The sequence below is a fragment of the Lontra canadensis genome, unplaced genomic scaffold, assembly GCF_010015895.1.
Source record: "Lontra canadensis isolate GAN:19392208 unplaced genomic scaffold, GSC_riverotter_1.0 scaffold13, whole genome shotgun sequence".
Lineage (NCBI taxonomy): Eukaryota > Metazoa > Chordata > Mammalia > Carnivora > Mustelidae > Lontra > Lontra canadensis.
Window position 1 is genome coordinate 28,504,380 of NW_022631007.1, and position 25,051 is coordinate 28,529,430.

The window sequence follows — 25,051 nt, forward strand, 5'->3', positions numbered from 1 at the left end:
CCCTGACCTTTCCTCCAGAAACAAATTTAGAGGTAACTTATTGTCTATTATTTCTTGGGGTAGCCCTGATTGAGACCCACAAGGAAAAGGGAGCAAGGTATCCAAATCAGAACTCATGCTGAAGTAAAGGTGTGTCAAGTCTAGGTTGGTGACCTAAAGACAAAAAGCTGGTTCCATAGGGGGTAAGTCTAGTGTACTTGTGGCTGAAGACATTAGTTTCTCTGGAACTAGCTAACCTGGTACAGTTTCATGTTTTGGGATCTAGAGCTGAGCTTTTGAGAGTGAACTGATAGAGGTCTAACTCTGAAATCCTGGCTAAGTTACCACCGAAGTCCATGGAGGAGATGGATTAATAAGAATGTTACCTAAGTAATGGGTCAGAATTCCACAGCAAAGTGGCAGTGACTGGACTGATAGAGTTGCCTATATGTGCCCATTCACTCTGCTTTGAAGTATAACAGACTATTCTGGACTGAGTAAGCCCCTGAGATTCTTAGACAATGAGGGGGTGGGATGGAGAAAAGACTTTAAGAGGAAGAATCTGGACTTCCTGCTAATAAAGGCACAAGTGGTATTGAGCAATAAATTTCTACCTTGAGGGTGCCTGGGTGGCTCCGTTGGTTAAGCAACTGCCTTTGGCTCAGGTCATGATCCCAGAGTCCCAGGATTGAGTCCCACATTGGGCTCCCAGCTCCATGGGGAGTCTGCTTCTTCCTCTGACCAACCCTCTCATGCTCTCTCTCTCTCTCTCTCTCTCTCTTAAATAAATAAATAAATAAATAAAAATCTTTTTAAAAAATTATACCTTGAACCTGTCAAATGTCACACGCATTTTACTTTTACAAATGACCAGCTACATGTCACCTCCTGGGAACCTGTGATAATTGTTTTAGTTGATTTAGGCATAAAGAAAACATCAAGAAAGCACCAAAGGAGGTGGACCATCGATGGAAGGAATTTTAGTCAAAGAAAACAGGAGAGAGGAGTGGTATTACAATCTCTTCCACTCACGAGGCTGATGTGCATTCCAGTGTGTGTATTGCACAGGCTCAGACTTCTGTCCTGCTGCTGTCCTCCAAGTGTATTCTCCTGTATCATTTTGATCTTGAAGAGCGATCCAAAAATAACTCTCCTTCGTTTTTACCACACTACTGATCAAACTGGTAATAAAAGCCTGTTCAAACCTTAAAAACGGAAAAAGGAAATGGTTATAGTAAGTTTCTGGGCAATAAAAAAATGTCATTAAAGCATAATAAGTTACACAGAATGGCACCAGAGTAATTCTTTCTGATGAATTCTTCAGAACATGGAGCAGAAAAACAGTCAAAGACCCCAGATATTACTAATACATGCCAAATGTCTGTGCAATTCCCAGAAATAGATGAGTGAGGAGAATTTGAGTCTCAAAGACAAGGCTTAATTCTTCAAGGAATAGAGTCCAGCTCCACTTTCAGAGTATAGGTGGTAAAGCCCATCAAGCTAGCAATACATTTCTTGGCACAGCATGTGCTCTATTTTGTAATTAGGTCACATATCACATACCTTGCCATAATGTTTGTGCAATGCGGGAACTGGCAGTGGGGAGGAGGAATGAACATTGCCAACATGTAGTTCACATGCACCCACCCACCACACTTGCCTGGTGAGAATGGAACAGAGATTGGAGTAGCTATTTTATGTCTCCCAAATCGGTTTATTCACAAGCACATGGAGTCCTTGGCTTATTCAAATGTGTTCAGATGTACACATTCACTGAAGATAAATTTAAAACCCTAGGAACTAATCCAAGGATGTGCACCCACTAATATTTTCCCCACACAACTGAATGAATTAGTATTCATTGATTGGTGGCAGTCCTCCTTTCCCAACATGAATGCATCAAAAGTAGAATCTGGAAAATTTGTATATATGCTTCCACATGAATATCTAATAGAAAAATACGAGTATTAAAACTTAAGTAGCATTGAAATTTTAAGCTAAGTTGTAATCTATCTTGAAAAATTTATTTCCAATGCATCTGAAGTTTTGAAGAAACACATTTCAAACAGTGGTGACTTTTGGCCAGAAGTGCTGAGTCAGTGAGAAAGGGTAGGCCTGATGAAATTACCCAGGAAACCTAAGAAAGCAAATTAGACTTTTTCATCCAATTCTGGAATTGTTTTGTTACCATGCATCCTTACGTTGCTAAGGGAAACAAAATCAATGGGGTCATTCAAGAATAGAAGAGCCTCAAAGGAAATGTGGGGGAGGGGAGAAAAGAGCACAGAAAAAGTAAAAATTTTAATCATTATGAACATCACTACCAACATTTAGTAATCTTAGGCATCCATGACACTCATCTTTGCAGAGCATATGGATTTTTATTATGGTCTAGTAAATATTTTCTGTACTCAATTAATAATCCAAATAGCATGCATTTGAAATTAGAAAAGTTCTTTTTAACCAGATTGCAGTGGCAGAATTTTATGTAAATGTGTTTTAAAGGAAAGTACATAAAACTAAACATTGTCTAGATGCTATCGCAATTTTCCTTATGCTTTCAGTGGTTCACGCTCTCACAATTTAGGATCTGCTTTGCCTTCTCCTCTCTGAGACAGAGTAACATTTTTATTGTGCCCAGCCAATGCTCTAACTGCTGTCTTAGGAGGCCAGTGAGGCACTACATCATGGAGGCTATGGCAAGACCACCATTACTGTGCTGGTTCTAAACCCAGGGGACAATGCTGGTTCTTCCATTACCTTGTAGTACAGCATTTATTGGATAATAGAGAGGAAACATTGTGAATGTGGCCACTGATATCATTATTCATGACAACATTTTGCTTTTGTTCCCTGTTGATTTTATTTAGTCCACTCTGATTTGCTATTTTATCACTAATAATGATTGCTTAAAACAATAGACACCTTGTGCTTCTTAAATTGGCAAGTATTTTTAAAGCAGTTGCTTATAATACTCATACAGTATATCCTAAAACCTTAAAATCAGGACCCTAGTTTTCTTGGTATGGTTTAGAAGATATCATTGTTAATAAAGCAATTCAGCAAATATATCTTTCTTTTAAATCATATATTCTAGAACTTAACTCTAGATCACAGCATGCAGCCTTTTGAGTGTCTATTTCCAACAGAAAAAGAAACAAGAGGACATTTTATATTCGTTACCACTCACTATTTCATTCCAAACACTTAAAAGGGTTGTGAAAACTCTGGCTTACAGTAATAGAACAGATGATCTTTTAAAGTCTTTTCTGGCCTTGTGTTTAGAATTCTTCATTTGAGAATATTCCAGAGTTTTTTTTTATATTTGGACTTTTTGTCTGGTTTCACTGGATTATATAATTCAAACATTATTGTGACTTAAGGAACAAAAAGTAACCATAAGTACATGTTTTTATATTTTTATCTGAACCAGAATAACATATCCAAGGAATTCAATAAAGTAAAAATTGTTATTTTTTAGAAAAACAAATGATAAAATACTTTCCATATGTGTAACTACTTATAACATCAAATTTTTAGGGAAATAATTCTTAAACTTAGAAAAAATTTTTTTCCAATCAACTCCTGAAAGAAGTTAAGAAATCAAATGTGCATTTTCTATGTAAATAACAAAAATATATCTTGAATTTCTATCAGTTTGATGAGAAATTGTTACTCATGGTGCTAAACATTACATTTTAATTTTAAAAAGTGCAATTTGAAGGCAGCAATACTTATTTTTTGGATACACTGAAAATTTTTTTTCATTTCAAAATAAAATTCACATTTCAAAAAATGCACACTCAAAAGGAGATATTGTACTTTGAATCTCTAACTGAACATATTTTTTCATCCATTTAGCCAGTGACCAATGTAGCTGAAAAAAAAAAAAGATGTTTCTTGTCTGTGAATAACACAACACTTAACAGACAACAGTACTTAATGATTATGCTTGTATTACCTAAAACAAGAGATTGAAAAAAATAATCAACTGGATGTAGCTTCACTAGAGAGCTTATTTCAATTAAAAGTAATAATGATAGTTTTACACTATAGTGATCCAGTTAGGAAGTTTTCAACTTTGAGCTGAATAATTACAATAGGATTTCTTTTAATAACATAGGTGTTAACATTTTTAATACCATATTTGAATAACTTACTCTATTGTGGAATGAATACAAAAATGCGAAATTTCTTTCTCTTTCTTTTAAATAAAGAATAGAAATAAAATATTAGTAGTTTCAAAATGGGAGACATGCATCATGATTATTGCCACAAAAAGTTTTTGATGGCATTCCTCAAGAACTAGAAATATTCAGTTTTTGTCTATTGTTTATTGCAAAAGACTAGAAGAGAAATATAGACTTAGAAAAGATATTTAACATACACACAAAAAAATATACCTAGAAGAACAAATTCCAAACTGTTAATGACAGTTACCTTTGTTAACTGTAAATGGGAGAGAAGTGGGATTGTTTGGGAGGGAAGAGGAATGCAGGTGAGAGGGCACTTTCACTTTTTAGTTTATATTCTTCTGGCTTGCTTGAATTTATACCAATAAGAATGTTTTTATTGCATAATTTTAAAGAGGACAACTAAAATATGTTTTTAAAAAGAAAGTTAGGGGTGCTTAGGTGGCTCATTTGGTTGAGTGTCCGACTCTTGGTTTCCACTCACATCATGATCTCATAGGTTGTGAGATTGAGCCTCAGGTCATCAGGCTCCACACTCAGTGGGGAGTCTGCTTGAAGATGCTCTCCCTTTGCTCCTCCCCACGTCCATGCATGCACACATGCGTGTGGGTGTGTGAGGGCGCTCTCTCTGTCTTTCAGAAATAAATAAATAAATAAATAAATAAATCTTCAAAAAAATGTAAAATAAATGAAAAAGAAAGGTAATTGGATTCTATAAAAAAAGTGTTAGAACTAATAAATTCAGCTATGTTCAAGATGAAGTCACCACACAAAAATCAGTTGCATTTCTGTACACTAACAATTAAGAATCTGAATCAATTCAATATATGATAGCATCAAAAATAAAATAAATAATTGGGAATAAACTTAGCTAAGGAGGCAAAAACTTGTACACTGAAAACTACAACACACTGTTGAAAGAAATTAAAGACCCAAATAAATGGAAAGACATCCCATGTTTGTAGATTGAAAAACCAATTCTTTAAGTGTCTATACTACCCAAATTGATCTACAGATTGAATGCAGTCCATGTCAATATCCCAATGATGTCTTTTGCAGAAGTAGAAAAATCCACTTTAAAATTCGTATGGAATTTTAAGGGATTTCAAGCCGAATGGCAAAAACAAATATGATAAAGAACAAAGTTGATCTCATACTTCTTGATTTCAAAACTTACTCAAAGTACCACAATCAAAAACCGTGTGGTACCAGCATAAAGACAGACATAGATTAATAGAATAGATAGACAACCCAGAAATAAACACTTCCATATATGGTCAAATGATTTTCCACAAGGGTGCCAAGACTGTTCAATGGGAAAAGCACAGTCTTTTCAACAATGATTTTGGGAAAACTGGATATTCACCTGCGGAAGAATACACTGGGACTCTTCTTACATCATACCATTTATAAAAATTAACTGGAAGTTGATCAAAGACCTAAACACAAGAGCTAAACTTATAAAACTCTTAGGAAAAATAGGGAAAACTTTTCATGACATTGAATGTGGCAATGATTTCTTAGATATGACACCAAAAGCACAGGCAACAGAATAAGAACGGATAAGGTGGACTTAATCAAAATTTAAAACTTTATGCATTGAAGGGCATCAACAGAGTAAAAAAGCAACCCACAGAATAAGAGAAAGTATTTGCAAATTATGTAACTGATATGGGATTAATAGCCAGACTATATAAAGAACTACTACAGCTCAACAACAAAGAATGAATTCCCCAATTAAAACATTGGTAAAGGACTTGGAAAAAACATTTCTCCAAAGAAGATATACAGATGCCAAAAAGCACATGAAAAGACATTCAATATCACTAATCATTTGGGAAGTGCGGGTTGAAACCACAATCAGATACCATTTCATACCCATTAGGATGGCTATTATATAAAAACAACATAACAAGTGTTGGCTAGGTTGTGGAGGAATTGGAACTCCTGAGCACTGCTGGTGGGATTGTAAAACGGTGCTGCCAATATGGAAAATAGTACAGCTGTTCCTCAAAACATTAAAAATGGAATTATATCAGCAAGTTCACTTCTGGGTATATTACCCAAAATAACTGAAACCAGGGACTTGAAAGATACTTGTACATTCATGTTCATAGCAGCGTGTTTCACAATTTCCACCAAAAGGTAGAAGCATCTTGTATCTATTGTATGAATAGATAAACAAAATGTGGTATATATATATATTATGGAATATTACTCAGCCTTAAAAGGGAAGGAAATTATGACACATATTATAACATACATTAACCTGGAGGACATTAGACTAAGTGAAATAAGCCAGATAGAATAGCACAACTACTGCATGATTCCACTGATACGTTAACTTAGAGCAGTCAACCGCATAGAGACAGAAAGTAGAATGACTGTTGCCCAAAGGTGGGGGCAGAGGGAAATGGGGAGTTATTATTTAAAGGGTACAGAATTTTAGTTTGGGAAGATGAAAAAGTTACAGAAATGGATGGTGGTGATGATTGTCCAATGATACAACTGTACTTAATGCGACTGAACTGTATACTTAAAAATTGTTATAATGATCAGTTTTATGTTCAACATATTTTATCACAAGAAAAAATTAACAGCAAAAGTGTTTAGGGAGTATGGTGGTTGCAGGAAAACAGCAGAGCTGTAAAAATGCTTGGAGATAATGCATATTTAAATGTAGAGGAAAATGAGATACTGCAGGATTTCTTACTTTTGGCAAAATGCAAAAAATTAAATGTCATTTGGATTATTTTATGCCAAATATTCCATGGCTGATTGATTCAAGATTTAGATACATATGCATTTACACGATTATCCATCGTAATGCTAACTCTGGAACTCAAGTTTTGCAGTCATGTACTATCTGAAAGAGTGTCCAGGCCTGAAAAAATTTTGTAACCGTTAGCAAGAAAATAACATTCTGCTATTCCCCAATAAGGGTCTGTTTTTCTTCCCCTCTCTATTCCACAAAGTGTTAAATGTCCTAGACCAGGAGCAGTTGACTGATAACAAAAGAAATAAGTAATCTGTAGCAGGTGGTTCTAATTGTGCCCATCAAATCTGTTCTCAATTGTGCAGAAGAGTGGAAAATCAATTAGCAACTATAAGCTTGAGCACTGGTGAGTGACAGGAGTGTCTTAACTCAAACAGGAAATCAGTAATGGAAGAAAATGATTACCAAGGCAGCGAGTGGACACTCCTGAATCTGAGGAAACTTTCCGTTTACTGCCCAACCTTCTCTGACAAGAGATAGTGTTGAAAAATTTTGTTATGCCTTGTCAGTCAAAGAGTGGGGTGTAGTGTGGGTCATTGTTTCTTACCTGATAGAATCTGAGTGAATAAAAATTGAGAGCACAGGGCCCTTCCTTTCCTCAACCTGCATGTCCTGTGTTGGAGTCACTGCTCTGGGTATAGACGTGTTTGCAGGACAGTGTACATGCGTGGCAACTGTATGGGAGAGATGCCTCACTGGGGCTAGTGGAGAGCACTGCGGGAGCTTGACTGTTCACTGAGTAGCACACTAGCACAAGATCACCTGGGTGGGCCTACAAGGTTGTTGACAGAATGAAAACAAACTTATCTATGCTATAAGGTTTGCTTTAGAGTTAGGTCGTATATTAGTATTGGCTACTGAATACACTTTATCAAAGAAACAAACGTTTTATAACGTACTCTTGTATCCAGTTTTGGAGGAAATGAAACCAAGGAGATTTTTTTCCAGACACTTTCTGTTATTTGTGGGAGGTCTCTGTTCTTAGAAAATGAAGCCTTTGAATGCTAACAGATTCCTGCCCTACTTGGGTCACTATGGCATTATAGGTTATCTGTAATGTCACTTTGTTGGTTTTTTTTTTTTTTTTAAGGTTTCATTTATTTATTTGTCAGAAAGAGAGAGAAAGAGAGCAGAAGCAGGGGGAGTGGCAGGCAGAAGGAGAAGTACACTCCCTGCTGAGCAAGGAGCTGGATGTGAGACTCAATCCCAGGACCCTGGGATCATGATCTGAGGTGAAGGCAAATACATTACTGACTGAGCCTCCCAGGTGTCCCTGTAACGTTACTTTGAATTTATCCATTTATTGTCTTCTTCCACTTTCTTCACTTGTTTCATATTTCTATGTTCTATTTCGAGCTCCTGGCCTGCAAGTGGCACCTGGACAATTACACCATGCCTTTAATTTCTTTTGTACAGCATGCCAGTATTTAATATGGTACCTCTTGCAATATAGACGTTTAATAAATAATTTTCTAATAAATGCCTATTGGTTTTTTGCATTGTCAGATAGCATATGAAAAATAATTAATACAGTGCCAGGTATGTGACAGGTATTCAATGAATATTACACACAAAAAAGAAAAGAATAAGACATAAAAAACAGGTGAAACAAACTTCTTTTCTTCAGTGAAAAACGTAATTAAGTTATAATTAACAAAATAGCATAGCTTCATTGATCAGGCTCCTGAATAAAGCCCAGTATTGGCTCACTTGCTGGAGGACTTCTAACCCAAGGTCTTCTTGAAACGTTTTGGGTGGGTGATCAAGTTGAAGATAAAGACTTCCTTCTGCCTGGCAGCTGGGAAGAAGGAAGGTAGAACCAAAACAACACTGAGATACATCAAGGGTGGTGCTATTCCTGAACGAAGCGTCTCCTGAGCACAAAATGTTTCTCTAGGCAATTTATTTTGACAACTGCTGTCAATCCAGTGGTGTGTGTGTGTGTGTGTGTGTGCGCATGTGCACATTCTGTGCATGGTTGGAAGGAAAGACTGGGAAGGTGAGAGGTAAGAGGAGGAAGGAAATACTGGTGGCTTTGAATGTTGACTTCCTCTGCAAGGAGAGGAGAGAAAGCAATAATTCCTCCTACAGATTAGACCTATGTCCGAAATGTCTCTGGATAAAACCCTAGTGTCAACTGTCTTGTTTCCTTGACTTCAGTGGATATTTCTAAAGGCAGTGGCCTCAGTAAAAAAGCAAGTGGCTAGCTTTGCAGGTATAGGTTCCCATGCAATCACTGAAGGGTTCTACCTTGTTTCTGTCTTCAGCTTGGAGGAGTCGATTTCCCTCATTGTTCTCCTGGCATTGTTAGTGACACTCGGGTCACTTCAGCTGTTGGTACTTTTATTCCCTATTACAAATCTATAGCATGTTGCAAATTCTGTGGAGTGTCAAAAGGACACAGTTTCTCTGTTAGTATGGAGAAGACACCTGTGCACAGAGAAGTCTACATCTAAGCAAATATAGAGCTAAGAAGCAATGGGGAAGAATTTGAAAATATTACACATTTTAGCTATACTTTTTTTTTCAATAAGAGTTCACATTTATTGAGTCCATTGCCAAAGCCATGTACAATGCCTTTGACATGCATTATCACATTGTATTTTTAATTTATTTTTTTAAATTTTTAATTTTTTTATTAACATATAATGTATTATAGCTATACTTCTAAAAAACTCCACATAACTTACACATATTACATTAAAAACATACTTAATTTTAAAATAACATACTTTGTTTTCATTATAAGCCTTTGGATAAAATCTAAATACAATTGAATACATTAGCAAAGCTTAATAATTAATAAAGCTTTATGGAAAGTGAAAGTCATCTTAAATTTTCTCTTTATTACTCAAAAATTGATTTAAGAATAATGTTGTATGATTTAAATTCATCTCAATCAATAATTTAAATAATTTAATACTCTAATGTACAGTACACTTTAGATTTTGACAAGTTACTGATTATGGCTAGATTTTATCATCCTGGGAGCACTCCTGTCAAAAAAGTACAGTCATGTTTCTGATAGAAAATTTCTATCTTACCTGTTTGTAATGGTTACAAGGGCAGGAGGACAGTAATAACCACTGGAGGCATGGTCAAAACTTCGAAGGACAGTGTCAATTTTGTAACAGAATCCACCATGTCTCTCCCATCCCTTAAAAAAGGAAATAAGAAAATTAAGGACATAATCTGATTTAAAGAGCAAAATATTGTTTTTGTGTATTCTCAACAAAGTCAAAACTTGAATTTTTGTCTTGAAATCTTTGTATGTATCCTATCTGATAATGCCATTAGCTACAGACACTTCTATATTTATTTAATTAATAATTAAAACCTAAAAGTTTTAATTAACCTGTAATCTTAAAAAATCTAAAACAGATGAAAATAAAGGGGGCACTCACTCAAGATTCTCTCTTTATTTCTCTCTCTCTGTTCAGACTTACAGAATTTCATGGTTCCTACAGGATGGTAGAAATTAAGAGTGTTGTCTTTGAAGGCAGAATGCATGGGTTTGAATACTGGCTCTACTACCGTGCAACTTTATTTAGTCTCTAAATGTCTAAATTTTCCTCTGTGTGAAATGAAGATAATAATAGTATTCCATGGAGTTGTTCTGAGAATCAAAGGGACACAGTGCAGGCAGAGATCTTAAATAGAGCCAGGAACTCAATATGAGCAAAGAAGACATATGTATCTAGATAATAGTGTATATTTTTTTCAACTTTCTTTCCTATTGCTTATTTCATGATATCCCACTGATTCACTGAGGTTAGAGACCTGGATAAAATCACAAGCCAGTGGACAAGCTGGTCTGGAACCCAATTCTGATGTAATCCAGGATGGTCTTAGCTGGATCATATTTCTGAATAGAAACTGGCTAACATGTGTGTATATTATATATATATATATATACATATATATATAATATACACACATATATATAATTCTGAAATCAACTGGCTATCCTTTGAGAGAGAAAGAAAGCAAGCTTTGGCACTTGAACAAAAATGATAAATGTGTAGCTCCATGGCTCTGCCCCGAGAGCAATGAAGGGTGGCTCTGTTCTTTAAAATCATATACTACAGGAGACATGCATTCATTAGTCTTCTATACTTCAGCTGAGTTATTTTAGTCCTTTTTCTTTCAATATTATAAAATCACCTCACTTGCATCTATCTATTTTTGTGTGTTCACCAGGTTTTTTTTTTTCATTCATGAGTTTTAAAATACACTTTATTCTGTGTCATGCCAATACTTGCTGGATTTTGATCAGATATAAAATGATTTCTGGTCCGGGAGGAGTCTAGGGACCTAATCAATACAGACATTGGTAATATGTCAGATCTAGAGTTCAGAATGACGATTCTCAAGGTTCTAGCCGGGCTCCAAAAAGGCATGGAAGATATTAGAGAAACCCTCTCGGGAGATATAAAAGCCCTTTCTGGAGAAATAAAAGAACTAAAATCTAATCAAGTTGAAATAAAAAAAGCTATTAATGAGGTGCAATCAAAAATGGAGGTTCTCACTGCTAGGATAAATGAGGCAGAAGAAAGAATTAGCGATATAGAAGACCAAATGACAGAGAATAAAGAAGCTAAGCAAAAGAGGGACAAACAGCTACTGGACCACGAGGGCAGAATTCGAGAGATAAGTGACACCATAAGACGAAACAACATTAGAATAATTGGGATTCCAGAAGAAGAAGAAAGAGAGAGGGGAGCAGAAGGTATATTGGAGAGAATTATTGGAGAGAATTTCCCCAATATGGCAAAGGGAACAAGCATCAAAATCCAGGAGGTTCAGAGAACCCCCCTCAAAATCAATAAGAATAGGTCCACACCCCGTCACCTAATAGTCAAATTTACAAGTCTTAGTGACAAAGAGAAAATCCTGAAAGCAGCCCGGGAGAAGAAGTCTGTAACATACAATGGTAAAAATATTAGATTGGCAGCAGACTTATCCACAGAGACCTGGCAGGCCAGAAAGAGCTGGCATGATATATTCAGAGTACTAAACGAGAAAAACATGCAGCCAAGAATACTATATCCAGCTAGGCTATCATTGAAAATAGAAGGAGAGATTAAAAGCTTCCAGGACAAACAAAAACTGAAAGAATTTGCAAACACCAAACCAGCTCTACAGGAAATATTGAAAGGGGTCCTCTAAGCAAAGAGAGAGCCTAAAAGTAGTAGATCAGAAAGGAACAGAAACAATATACAATAACAGTCACCTTACAGGCAATACAATGGCACTAAATTCATATCTCTCAATAGTTACCCTGAATGTTAATGGGCTAACTGCCCCAATCAAAAGACACAGGGTATCAGAATGGATAAAAAAACAAAACCCATCTATATGTTGCCTACAAGAAACTCATTTTAAACCCGAAGACACCTTCAGATTTAAAGTGAGGGGGTGGAAAAGAATTTACCATGCTAATGGACATCAGAAGAAAGCAGGAGTGACAATCCTTATATCAGATCAATTAGATTTTAAGCCAAAGACTTATAAAGACAAATAAGAGATAAGGAAGGACACTATATCATACTCAAAGGATCTGTCCAACAAGAAGATCTAACAATTGTAAATATCTATGCCCCCAACCTGGGAGCAGCCAACTATATAAACCAATTACTAACAAAATCAAAGAAACACATCAACAATAATACAATAATAGTAGGGGACTTTAACACTCCCCTCACTGAAATGCACAGATCATCCAAGCAAAAGATCAACAAGGAAATAAAGGCCTTAAATGACACACTGGACCAGATGGATATCACAGATATATTCAGAACATTTCATCCCAAAGCAACAGAATACACATTCTTCTCTAGTGCCCATGGAACATTCTCCAGAATAGATCACATCCTCGGTCCTAAATCAGGTCTCAACCGGTATCAAAAAATTGGGATCATTCCCTGCATATTTTCAGACCACAATGCTCTGAAGCTAGGACTCAATCACAAGAGGAAATTTGGAAAGAACCCAAATACATGGAGACTAAACAGCATCCTTAAAGAATGAATGAGTCAACCAGGAAATTAAAGAAGAATTGAAAAAATTCATGGAAACAAATGATAATGAAAATACAATGGTTCAAAATCTGTGGGACACAACAAAGGCAGTCCTAAGAGGAAAATATATAGCGGTACAAGCCTTTCTCAAGAAACAAGAAAGGTCTCAGGTACACAACCTAACCCTACACCTAAAGGAGCTGGAGAAAGAACAAGAAAGAAACCCTAAACCCAGCAGGAGAAGAGAAATCATAAAGATCAGAGCAGAAATCAATGAAATAGAAACGAAAAAAAAAAAAAACAATAGAACAAATCAACGAAACTAGGAGCTGGTTCTTTGAAAGAATTAATAAGATTGATAAACCCCTGGCCAGACTTATCCAAAAGAAAAGAGAAAGGACCCAAATAAATAAAATCATGAATGAAAGAGGAGAGATCACAACTAACACCAAAGAAATACAGACAATCATAAGAACATATTATGAGCAACTCTATGCCAACAAATTTGACAATCTGGAAGAAATGGATGCATTCCTAGAGACATATAAACTACCACAACTGAACCAGGAAGAAATAGAAAGCCTGAACAGACGCATAACCAGTTAAGGAGATTGAAACAGTCATCAAAAATCCCCAAACAAACAAAAGCCCAGGGCCAGACGGCTTCCCGGGGGAATTCTACCAAACATTTAAGGAAGAACTAATTCCTATTCTCCTGAAACTGTTCCAAAAAATAGAAATGGAAGGAAAACTTCCAAACTCATTTTATGAGGCCAGCATCACCTTGATCCCAAAACCAGACAAGGATCCCGTCAAAAAAGAGAACTACAGACCAATATCCTTGATGAACACAGATGCAAAAATTCTCACCAAAATACTAGCCAATAGGATTCAACAGTACATTAAAAGGATTATTCACCACGACCAAGTGGGATTTATTCCAGGGCTGCAAGGTTGGTTCAACATCCGCAAATCAATCAACGTGATACAACACATTAATAAAAGGAAGAACAAGAACCATATGATACTCTCCATAGATGCTGAAAAAGCATTTGACAAAGTACAGCATCCCTTCCTGATCAAAACTCTTCAAAGTGTAGGGATAGAGGGCACATACCTCAATATTATCAAAGCCATTTATGAAAAACCCATCGCAAATATCATTCTCAATGGAGAAAAACTGAAAGCTTTTCTGCTAAGGTCAGGAACACGGCAGGGATGTCCGTTATCACCACTGCTATTCAACATAGTACTAGAAGTCCTAGCCTCAGCAATCAGACAACAAAAAGAAATTAAAGGCGTCCAAATCAGCAAAGAAGAAGTCAAACTATCACTCTTCGCAGATGATATGATACTATATGTGGAAAACCCAAAAGACTCCACTCCAAAACTGCTAGAACTGGTACAGGAATTCAGTAAAGTGTCAGGATATAAAATCAATGCACAGAAATCAGTTGCATTTCTCTACACCAACAACAAGACAGAAGAAAGAGAAATTAAGAAGTCCATCCCATTTACAATTGCACCCAAAACTATAAGATACCTAGGAATAAACCTAACCAAAGAGCCTAAGAATCTATACACAGAAAACTATAAAGTACTCATGAAAGAAATTGAGGAAGACACAAAGAAATGGAAAAATGTTCCATGCTCCTGGATTGGAAGAATAAATATTGTGAAAATGTCTATGCTACCTAAAGCAATCTACACATTTAATGCAATTCCTATCAATGTACCATCCATTTTTTTCAAAGAAATGGAACAAATAATCCTAAAATTTATATGGAACCAGAAAAGACCGCGAATAGCCAAAGGAATATTGAAAAAGAAAGCCAAAGTTGGTGGCATCACAATTCCGGACTTCAAGCTCTACTACAAAGCTGTCATCATCAAGACAGCATGGTACTGGCACAAAAACAGACCCATAGATCAATGGAACAGAATAGAGAGCCCAGAAATAGACCCTCAACTCTATGGTCAACTAATCTTCGACAAAGCAGGAAAGAATGTCCAATGGAAAAAAGACAGCCTCTTCAATAAGTGGTGTTGGGAAAATTGGATAGCCACATGCAGAAAAATGAAATTGGATCTTTTCCTTACACCACACACGAAAATAGACTCAAAATGGATGAAGGACCTCAATGTGAGAAAGGAATCCATCAAAATCCTTGAGGAGAACACAGGCAGCAACTTCTTCGACCTCAGCCGCAGCAACATCTTCCTAGGAACATCACCAAAGGCAAGGGAAGCAAGGGCAAAAATGAACTATTGGGATTTTATCAAGATCAAAAGCTTTTGCACAGCAAAGGAAACAGTTAACAAAACCAAAAGACAACTGACAGAATGGGAGAAGATATTTGCAAACGACATATCAGATAAAGGGCTAGTGTCCAGAATCTATAAAGAACTTAGCAAACTCAACACCCAAAGAACAAATAATCCAATCAAGAAATGGGCAGAAGACATGAACAGACATTTCTGCAAAGAAGACATCCAGATGGCCAACAGACACATGAAAAAGTGCTCCATATCACTCGGCATCAGGGAAATACAAATCAAAACCACAATGAGATACCACCTCACACCAGTCAGAATGGCTAAAATTAACAAGTCAGGAAATGACAGATGCTGGTGAGGATGCGGAGAAAGGGGAACCCTCCTACACTGTTGGTGGGAATGCAAGCTGGTGCAACCACTCTGGAAAACAGCATGGAGGTTCCTCAAAATGTTGAAAATAGAGCTACCCTATGACCCAGCAATTGCACTGCTGGGTATTTACCCTAAAGATACAAACGTAGTGATCCGAAGGGGCACGTGCACCCGAATGTTTATAGCAGCAATGTCTACAATAGCCAAACTATGGAAAGAACCTAGATGTCCATCAACAGACGAATGGATAAAGAAGATGTGGTATATATACACAATGGAATACTATGCAGCCATCAAAAGAAATGAAATCTTGCCATTTGCGACGACGTGGATGGAACTAGAGGGTATCATGCTTAGCGAAATAAGTCAATCGGAGAAAGACAACTATCATATGATCTCCCTGATATGAGGGAGAGGAGATGCAACATGGGGGTTAAGGGGGTAGGAGAAGAGTAAATGAAGCAAGATGGGATTGGGAGGGAGATAAACCATAAGTGACTCTTAATCTCACAAAACAAACTGAGGGTTGCTGGGGGGAGGGGGGTTGGGGGGGTGGAGTTATTATGGACATTGGGGAGGGTATGTGCTATGGTGAGTGCTGTGAAGTGTGTAAACCTGGCGATTCACAGACCTGTACCCCTGGGGAAAAAATATATTATATGTTTATAAAAATAAAATTTAAAATGATTTCTGCTACATTTCTTATAAAAGGTCTCAGTCTTGTAGTAAATTAAAGTAAACCTTATTTTAGAACTCAGCTATTTTAGTTCAAAACATATTAAATGAAGTGTGGATCACAGGAGTTCCACATCCAGCCAGCCAGGATGGGCTCTGAACTCACTCCCTTAACCTCTCCCCATAACCTTATCTGTGTGAGTAGTTGACAGCTCCAGCCAGAAGCCCCTGGATCACTCCAGATGGGGTGGGAGGTTAGACTGCTTTTGTGTTTGGAAGGACAGGCAGAGGAAGGCTGACAATTTGACCTTTCTAACAAAGTATTCCTTCTTCATTAGTAGTTTTCAGATCACTGCTTAGTAAAGTAAAAAAATCCGAGAACTGAAGAGGCTCAAGAAAATTGGCGGGGGGAGGGATGTGGCATAGTAATAACCAGAAAAACAAAGCCTCTTTACTACAAGCCTTTGTCCACACAATGAAATTGGGAAGAATAATTGACTGTATCTGTGAGTATCTTTTGTCTATGAGGCACCATTTCATTTTACATGATGGTGATGACTGTCAGTACTGAAACAATTGCTCATATTATACAATCCCAAAAAACTAAGAGGGAAAAAAGCCTTTTTTTTTTTTTGCCTTGAAATTACCAAAAAAATTTCCCCCTTTATGTAGTGCCTTTCATTCCTGTGACTTATCTGTTCCACAACTGGAATGCTGTATTTCCCACTACCCTTCACTCTTTTTGCCCAACACTGTCTGCCCCCTCCATAGGCAACCATCCTGTTTGTTCTATGTATTGATAGGTCTGATTTTGCTTTTCGTTTATTCTTTTTTTTTTTTTTTTAGGTTCCACATGTAAGTAAAATCATATGGTATTTATCTTTCTCAGACTTATTTCACTTAGCATTATACTCTGTAGGTCCATTCATGTTAGTGCAAATTGCACAATTTCATCCTTTTTTATGGTTGTGTAATATTCCTCTCTCTGTGTGTTGGGGGTGTGTGTGTGTGTGTGTGTGTGTGTGTGTGTATACACCACATCTTCCTTATCCATTCCTCTATTGATAGACATTTAGGTTGCTTCCATATCTTGGCTATTGTAAATAGTGCTGCAATAAACATAGAGGGGCATGTATCTTTTCAAGTTAGTATTTTTGCTTTTTTTTTTTTAAAAAGGTTTTATTTATTTATTTGACACAGAGAGAGAGAGATCACAAGTAGGCAGAGAGTCAGGCAATGGGGGCGGGGAGCAGGGTCCCGGCTGAGCAGAGAGCCCAACACAGGGCTCAATCCCAGGACCCTGAGATCATGAACCAAGCCAAAGGCAGAGGTTTAACCCACTGAGCCACCCAGGTGCCCCGTATTTTTGCTTTCTTTGGGTAAATACCCAGTAGAGGAATTATTGGATCATACGGTATCATATATATATTTATATATATGATATATATATATCATATGGTATATCCAATGAGAAGTTAATATGCAAGATACATAAAGAACGTCTACAAGTCAACACCTAAAAAAAAAAAAAAAAATCCCCAAATAATCCAATTTAAAATGGGGCAGGGGACCTCAGATATTATTCCAAAGAGGACATACAGATGGCCAAAAAACACATGAAAATATCATATATTTAATTTTTGAGGAACCTCCTTACTATCTTGCACAGTGGCTGTACCAGTTTACATTCCCACCAACAGTGCATGAGTGCATGAGGGTTCCTTTTTTTCCCACATATTCACCAACACTTGTTATTTCTTGTGTTGTTGATTCTGACAGGTGTGAGGTGATATCTCATTGGAGTCTTGATTTGCATTTCCCTGATGAGAGCTATGTTGAGGATATTTTCATGTGTTTTTTGGCCATCTGTATGTCCTCTTTGGAATAATATCTGAGGTCCCCTGCCCCATTTTAAATTGGATTATTTGGGGATTTTTTTTTTTTTTTTTTAGGTGTTGACTTGTAGACGTTCTTTATGTATCTTGCATATTAACTTCTCATTGGATATACCATTTGCAAATATCTTCTCCCATTCAGTAGGTTGCCTTTTTGTTTTATTGATGGTTTCTTTCACTGGCAAAAGGTTTTTATTTTGATATAGTCATAATAGTTTACTTCCAATTTTGTTTCCCTTGCTTTAGGAAACATACCTAGAAAAATGTTTCTACTATCAGTGTGGGAGAAATTACTGCCTTTGTTCTTTTCTAGGATTTTTATGGTTTAGGAGTCTCACATTTAGGTCTTTAATCCATTTTTAATTTATTTTTGTGTGTGGTGTAAGAAATATTTTATTATTTTTAAAAAATATTTTATTCCATTTATTTGACAGGGAAAGAGAGAGAGAGAGCACAAGAAGGGAGAGTGGCAGGCTGAGGGAGAGGGAGAAACAGACTCCTCGCTGAGCAGAGAGCCAAATGTGGGGCTCAATCCCAGGACCCTGGGATTATGACCTGAGCTGAAGGCAGATGCTCAACTAACTGAGCCACCCAGATGTCCCTGTGAGAAATATTCTTTAAGTTGATTTTGCATGTACAGACTGTTTAGAGAAGTGCCCTGAAGCAGTTGGCTAAAGGAAAGGAAACTTTTGAAACCATATTCACAAATTGATACATAAAGAAATTAATAGGACTTTCATTATAAAGTTAGAGAGCTGGCTCTGAACTTCAAATTTATTCTGAACTTTACATACTGGTAATGCTAGCCAGAAAAGGGAAGCAGTGTACAAAAGTTTGAATAGAATGTCACTTCTGTTTCTGCTGTTCAAGAAGTTAATTTCCTTTTCAACAAATGCAACATGTTGAGTTGCCTTGAAAACCATAGTAAGGCATATATTTTTTTCAATATTTCTGATCAGATAGGGATTAGATCAGCAATCAGCTCTAAGTAATTCAGGAATTATAATCATTAGATATAATATTTGGTAGCATGTCAGCTATGGCATAGGTATTATTGACCTAGAGGATGAAGAGTAATTCATTATGTTTACACACTGACTAATGAATAAAATGCAGTTTCTTGGAAAAATGGGTTATCACTTCATTGAAACATAAATAACTGGATTAGAAGAGAAAATAATTAAAAAATTGCATAAAAATCCAGGTTTGGGAAGTTTTTGAGATGCATACAAATCTCCGATATTTAAACCCAAATTCCTTAGTTTTGTGTATGTGTGTGTGAAAGAGAGCATGTGTTGAGAACTTTAATGCAGGATATTGAATGTCTTTTAAGAAATTTAAAACAGAAGTCTATCTTTTAACTGAACCTAAAGTACTATGTATTTTTTACTTTAAGTACTGAAAATAAGTATGTTAAATACCAAGAATCATTTATTATTGAAAATATAAAAGTATTTTTATTATCTCTTTCCCAAATAATAAATATATTGCAAACACGCACTTCTTGCCATTACTCTATTCAAATATTTAAGTTTAAGAAGAGAGAAATGGAAGGCAGGACTCTTAGTGCAAAAGTTCACTCTCCATCGAAGGAATAAGTTTTTCTTTTCACTCTGAGGGTCTTCACTGGAAGAGTAGGAAAACCACCTGTGAGATGCATTAGATGGCAGTCACTGTTTGTACAGATGGTATAACAGAATCATTTAGGTTTTACATTTCAAAAGAAAAGTAGTTTAGATTGAAGGAGCAACAATCCTTTGCAGAGCTTAAATCCTTCATATGCCCCTAGCTAATAATCGCTTGGTTTGCTAAAAAAAAGCTGTGCAAGATCAGAAAAAAGTGGGGGAAGGAAAGAAAGAACAGAGATAGAGAAGGGGGGAAAGAGAGGGAGGAGGAAGCAAAGGCAGGCGTGAGAGGGAGAGAGATTCACTTTAAATTGCCGTTGAAGAAATTATTCTAGTTATGAACTCACTACACTGAACAAAACGTCAACAGCACTTACCTCTCGACAGCCTGATTCGGTGTCAGAAGGGACATGGCCTGCTTTCTTACAAATGTAAGAAAGTGTTTCGTCACAATTTTTAACTTTCCAGTGTCCCTCCTAAGTGGAAAAATGTTACAACATGAATGAATACACTTCATTATTGATGCTGATAGATAACATCAGTTATTTTGAATAAAAATATGATTAATGATAAGTGTTTCAGGATGGGGTAATGAGTCAGGACTTTGTGTGGTCCTTAGAAGGGCCTCGTTCCCTCTCTCCATTGGAGTGGGAGGCCCTATGAACAATTCTAAGACACGCAATCCCAGATTGGCGGGCAGGAGAAGAGGGGCCACTAATGTTTCTTGATAGTGTGCTAGGCTTAATATTGGGTGATTGTCATATATAATCTCAATGTTACTATGAAATAGGCATTATTATTCCCATTTTAAAGGTTGGATTTAATATACGCATAAGGTCCTACAGTCAGTAAAATTTGGAACTAGGATTTAATACCAGGCTCAGCCTGGATTTACATTAAGCTGCTCTCAATTTTTCTTTTAAAAGGATGTGTTAGAGCTGCGATTCTCAATCTTTGCTGTGCACCAGGATTATTTGGAAGGGTTACGAAAGCACCAATGACTGGGCCTCATAATTAGTGTGTCTCATTTAATAGATCAGGTAGGACCTAAGAATTTGCATTTCTAACAAGGTTTCAACTGATGTCGATGCTGCTGGTCTGGGGACCACGCTTTGAGAATAACTTGGATGAAACTATCCCTGTGACCAAGTCAGAATGCTGCTGCTTCTCTTTAATCACTTCTAAGTGTAACACCAAATGCTTTGCTATTTAATGGATAAACCTGATGCTGGGGGACTACCTGGAAACTACCATGAATCACCCTAGATAACATTATAATAGCTGAACTTTGTGTTCAAGCCACAATGTCCTTCTTTATTACTAACTTTCCAAAGCCCCACTCCATTTCTTCTTTATATGACAGGCAGATACTTTCATGTCTTCTAGTTCTGCAGACGGCTGCTCTAACATCCTACATTAATAATGAAATACAATAACTGCTAACAGATTAAAATTTTATCCTCCCAAAGGATTTGTTATTTTAACACAAATCAGACCTTTAGGCTAAAAGCATACAATTCAAATTTTCAGTGGTATCTCAGGCAAGCAGGGTTTCAGGGGAATATGAATACTGTATAGGGGGTTGACTCCTTCATCTGTAAGAGCAGCTCTGGAGCGCCCCCCCTACCCAGTCTTCCAGCAAACCACCCAGTTAAAGGATAGTGTCAGGCATACTGCAGTTGCTTAATAACAATTGGAGGGATGGATGAATGAATAAATAGGTTCGTAGGCTCTCACATTCAAATTAGGCATCAACCATGCTTAGGTAACTTATTAATTATAGTAATTATACTCATATTGAGTTCTACGTCAAGGTAATAAATGTTACTTTTTATGCATCTACTATTTAAGGAGCTACTGAGCAACCAGAAAGGGGGACACAAAAATCACACTTATAGCAGCATCGTTCTGACACATTCTGTAATATTAATACCTGTCCTTACTCTCTAAAATATAATTTTTCTGTCCAAATGTTGGCTCCTGTTCTGTGAACATGCTAGGATAAATACCGGTGTCTGTCAAATGAAAAAGGAGACCATTGGTAGGAAATGAAGTTTATCTTAATTATCTCAAAACCAATGAACAAATAAAGCATCAAATATTGTAGAATAAACAGTGATGGCTTTCAGCAGTTTAGACCCTAGACAAACATTTAGAGAGATCATTGTCCCTCTTCAAATGTGACTTGAGAACAACCTTAGCATTTAAATTGTAACTGAGCATATCTGAGACAGCCTAAAAGATAATACAATGAAATGGGCCATAAGAATAAATGCTTAGAACTTTTCTGAGTTTGGTTGGCAGTTACTTTGTCAAGCTACTTAAGTAACATTTAATAAGCTGCACTTGGTAAAGTATCCTGATGGTAGGAAAGAGTAAGAATGCCTACCAAATCCTATTGACTTTAAAACTCAAATGGTGAGGTTAGTAGCTATCTGATCAAAGAGATTAAGTCTATTCTAAATATAATAAGTGCTTCACATGGCTTGGGATTAAACTAATTTTGTATAATCTAATCCGATGCTTTAGATAAATGAAAGACTACAGCATAGAGATAAATGTGATATTAAGCCCACTGGGACCGCTATATACATGTGAGGAAAAGAGCAAGATTTTCCACTGAGTCGGTTTTCAATGTGGTTACACACACTGTAGAAATCCTTTAATGTTAATAGGATAATGGAGCTTAAAAGCCATCAGTCCCTAGAGTAATTTCCTGACACCTCAGATTGTCTCCTCATATCTTCACCATAGAGGTCAATGGCACCATCATCCACAAACATGGCGGTTGCTCAAGCCAAACACCTACCCCACATCTAAGCTAGCAGCAATTCCTATCCTCCAAAGGATCTTTGAATTTCTCTGCTTGTCTCTAAATTCACTACCCCAGTTCAATACTGGAGTAGCCTCCAAACTGGTTTCTCTGCTTCCATTATTCCTCTCTCTTATCTCTCTCTATGTATCAGCCACAGTTACTTTTTAAAATGTAAATCAAACCATGCCCTTCATCTCCTTGAAGCCCTTTCTTCATTCTATAGCAGGCCTATAAGCCTCACATTTTTGGATTCCTCCTGCCCCCTCTCCTATGATCCCCTCATCAGTTCTACCTTCAAGCCACTCTGGTCTTCTTTTTGATTATTAAACATGAAAAGCTCTTATCCTGCCTTTGGGCTTTTATACCATCTGCCATCTGCTGTCTAGAATGTTCTTCCCCTGTTCCTCAGGAGGGTCCCCCCCGCCAAGTCCCAGCTGAAACATCACCTCCTAGAGAGCCTTTTCTGATTATCCTGTCTGAAGTAGCAGCCCCAACCCAAGTTTTTACCATTATGTCATCTATTTCCTCAAAGCTATCATCACAAATATAATTACCATGTTTTTCCTGTGTGAACACGTTTATTGCCTAGCATGGAAGCCCCAGGAAGAGCAGGGACTGTGTCTGTCTTCGTCTCTGCCACAGCCCAAGCCCCTGATGAACATGGTCCTCAAGTGAGCATTAAACAAACAAATCAACTTACAGATTGCTCTGCTGAGACACATTGCTGGCTTCTATTTGGAAAAATTTGGGGTTCAAGTGTGTGCCAATTAGTAAAGGTGACTGAGATGCCATTAGACCATTCAAAGGAAACTGGAATTTTATTGCTGCTCAAACCAATCCATGTTTCTGATGCATTTTCTGTAAGAGATAAATGTAAATTACAGGAATCCTGTTATATGCAAAGGAGATAACACACCGAGCCTGTTACAAATGATTTCATCTTTATTCGTTCATGCAATAAAACCTGTTTAAGTCTTGGTATACAATACCTACTTAGATCTTTTTCCCCTGTACTACCCCATCTCCTCGACACAGACGTTGGAAGTGGGACAGAGTGTGATCTAAAGCCAATGCAAGGACAAAGCTTAAAAGCAAGTCAGATTGCTGGGACTCTAATTAGTTTCTGCTACTATATGAAAAATAGATTTGAACAGTATGGTTTTGCCTCTGCCTAGAGAAAGGAAAAAGAGCAAGGTCAACTGCATTAGGAAAAGGGCACTTAAAGAAAAAAACAGCCCTTTACAATATATTTTTTCTTGCCTTTTTTTTTTTTTTTTTTTGCTATGAGAAAAAAGGAGCAGGAACTCTTAGAAGCATTAAAATGGGAGCAATGGGGTTGCTAGAAAAGTAAATAAAGTTTGACAGCCCAGGTAAGGTGAAAAGACCCTAGGAGGCTAAGAGAAATGTTCAAGTGCCCCTATTGAGACAGAGGCAGCCACAGGATTCTTTTAATCTCAAATGCAGGAGGTGAGAAAAAGTGACAGAGAAGGATTTTTGTTTTCACTCTAAACTAAAACCTAACTTTCAAAAGGTCACCAGAGTAGACTCTGGAGATTTTTTTTCATTAAAAAAAAATTTACTCTAGCTCCAGTGATTTCAATGTTTTTTCAGCAGAATCCTATGGCATATATATGACATAGGTGGGGGGAATGGCTCTGATGGGCAAAAGGCGGGTGGAGGCCTAGGAGCTCAGAATTCCTGAACGTGGCACAGAGCTTGAAAACCACCATACCGAATAAATTTTCACTGGTCAAAGTTATTAAAATCCAATTATTTATCTCAGAAATTCCATTATTGCTTAGATCACATGACCACAGCACACTACTGCTATGTAGTGACCATAAGGCTAAATTACAGGTTTAAGTTCTTTTATTAAAAGTTTCTGGAAATGATCTTTGCCCCTTAAAAAAAAAAAACCTTCTAATATATCTGGCATATGTGAGGTGTTACAAAATTTCTGAGCATATATTTTGTAAAAATCCAATGAATTTGCACTCCTGGATATTAATTAGAAATTTGAGATATATATGCCATAAGTAATCACTTTTAAATAACTTGATTTCTTTTCAACTCCACTAATAAATATCGTGACAACATTATATTTCATACCTCTTAAATCAGAGACATTTGGCACTTACCATCTCCAAGGAGGGTTACAAAAAACTCCACATCTGCTAATGAAGCAATGTTTATCAATGTGCTGTTATCAGAGTGGCAAGAATGCAAAGCTTCCTTCCAGGTCTTTTTTTCTTTCTGAAGTTTATAGCAGTTATGACTGTGGGGATTCCAGCCAGGCTCACAGTGTGTAGCATAATATTTCCAGGCATTTTTTTCTTTTTAAACCAACAAAACATAACGTCATTTTCCACAATTTTTAAGATGTTTACTTATTAGACTTAATATAACTTGTCATCAACATATGAT

General features: G+C 36.8%; 1 protein-coding gene across 2 annotated transcripts in view; it reads right to left on the reverse strand.

Moving 5' to 3' along the window:
- PLA2R1 (phospholipase A2 receptor 1) overlaps positions 1-25,051 on the reverse strand; it is a 112,660-nt gene that overhangs the window by 49,436 nt on the left and 38,173 nt on the right. For both annotated transcript variants that reach the window (XM_032857921.1, XM_032857920.1), the window contains 5 exons: positions 24,766-24,960; positions 23,328-23,485; positions 20,190-20,288; positions 9,993-10,105; positions 1,012-1,184 (listed from right to left, as the gene is read on the reverse strand). In XM_032857921.1, coding sequence (XP_032713812.1) covers positions 1,012-1,184; positions 9,993-10,105; positions 20,190-20,288; positions 23,328-23,485; positions 24,766-24,960 — 738 coding nt within the window. The remainder of the gene's footprint in view (positions 1-1,011; positions 1,185-9,992; positions 10,106-20,189; positions 20,289-23,327; positions 23,486-24,765; positions 24,961-25,051) is intronic.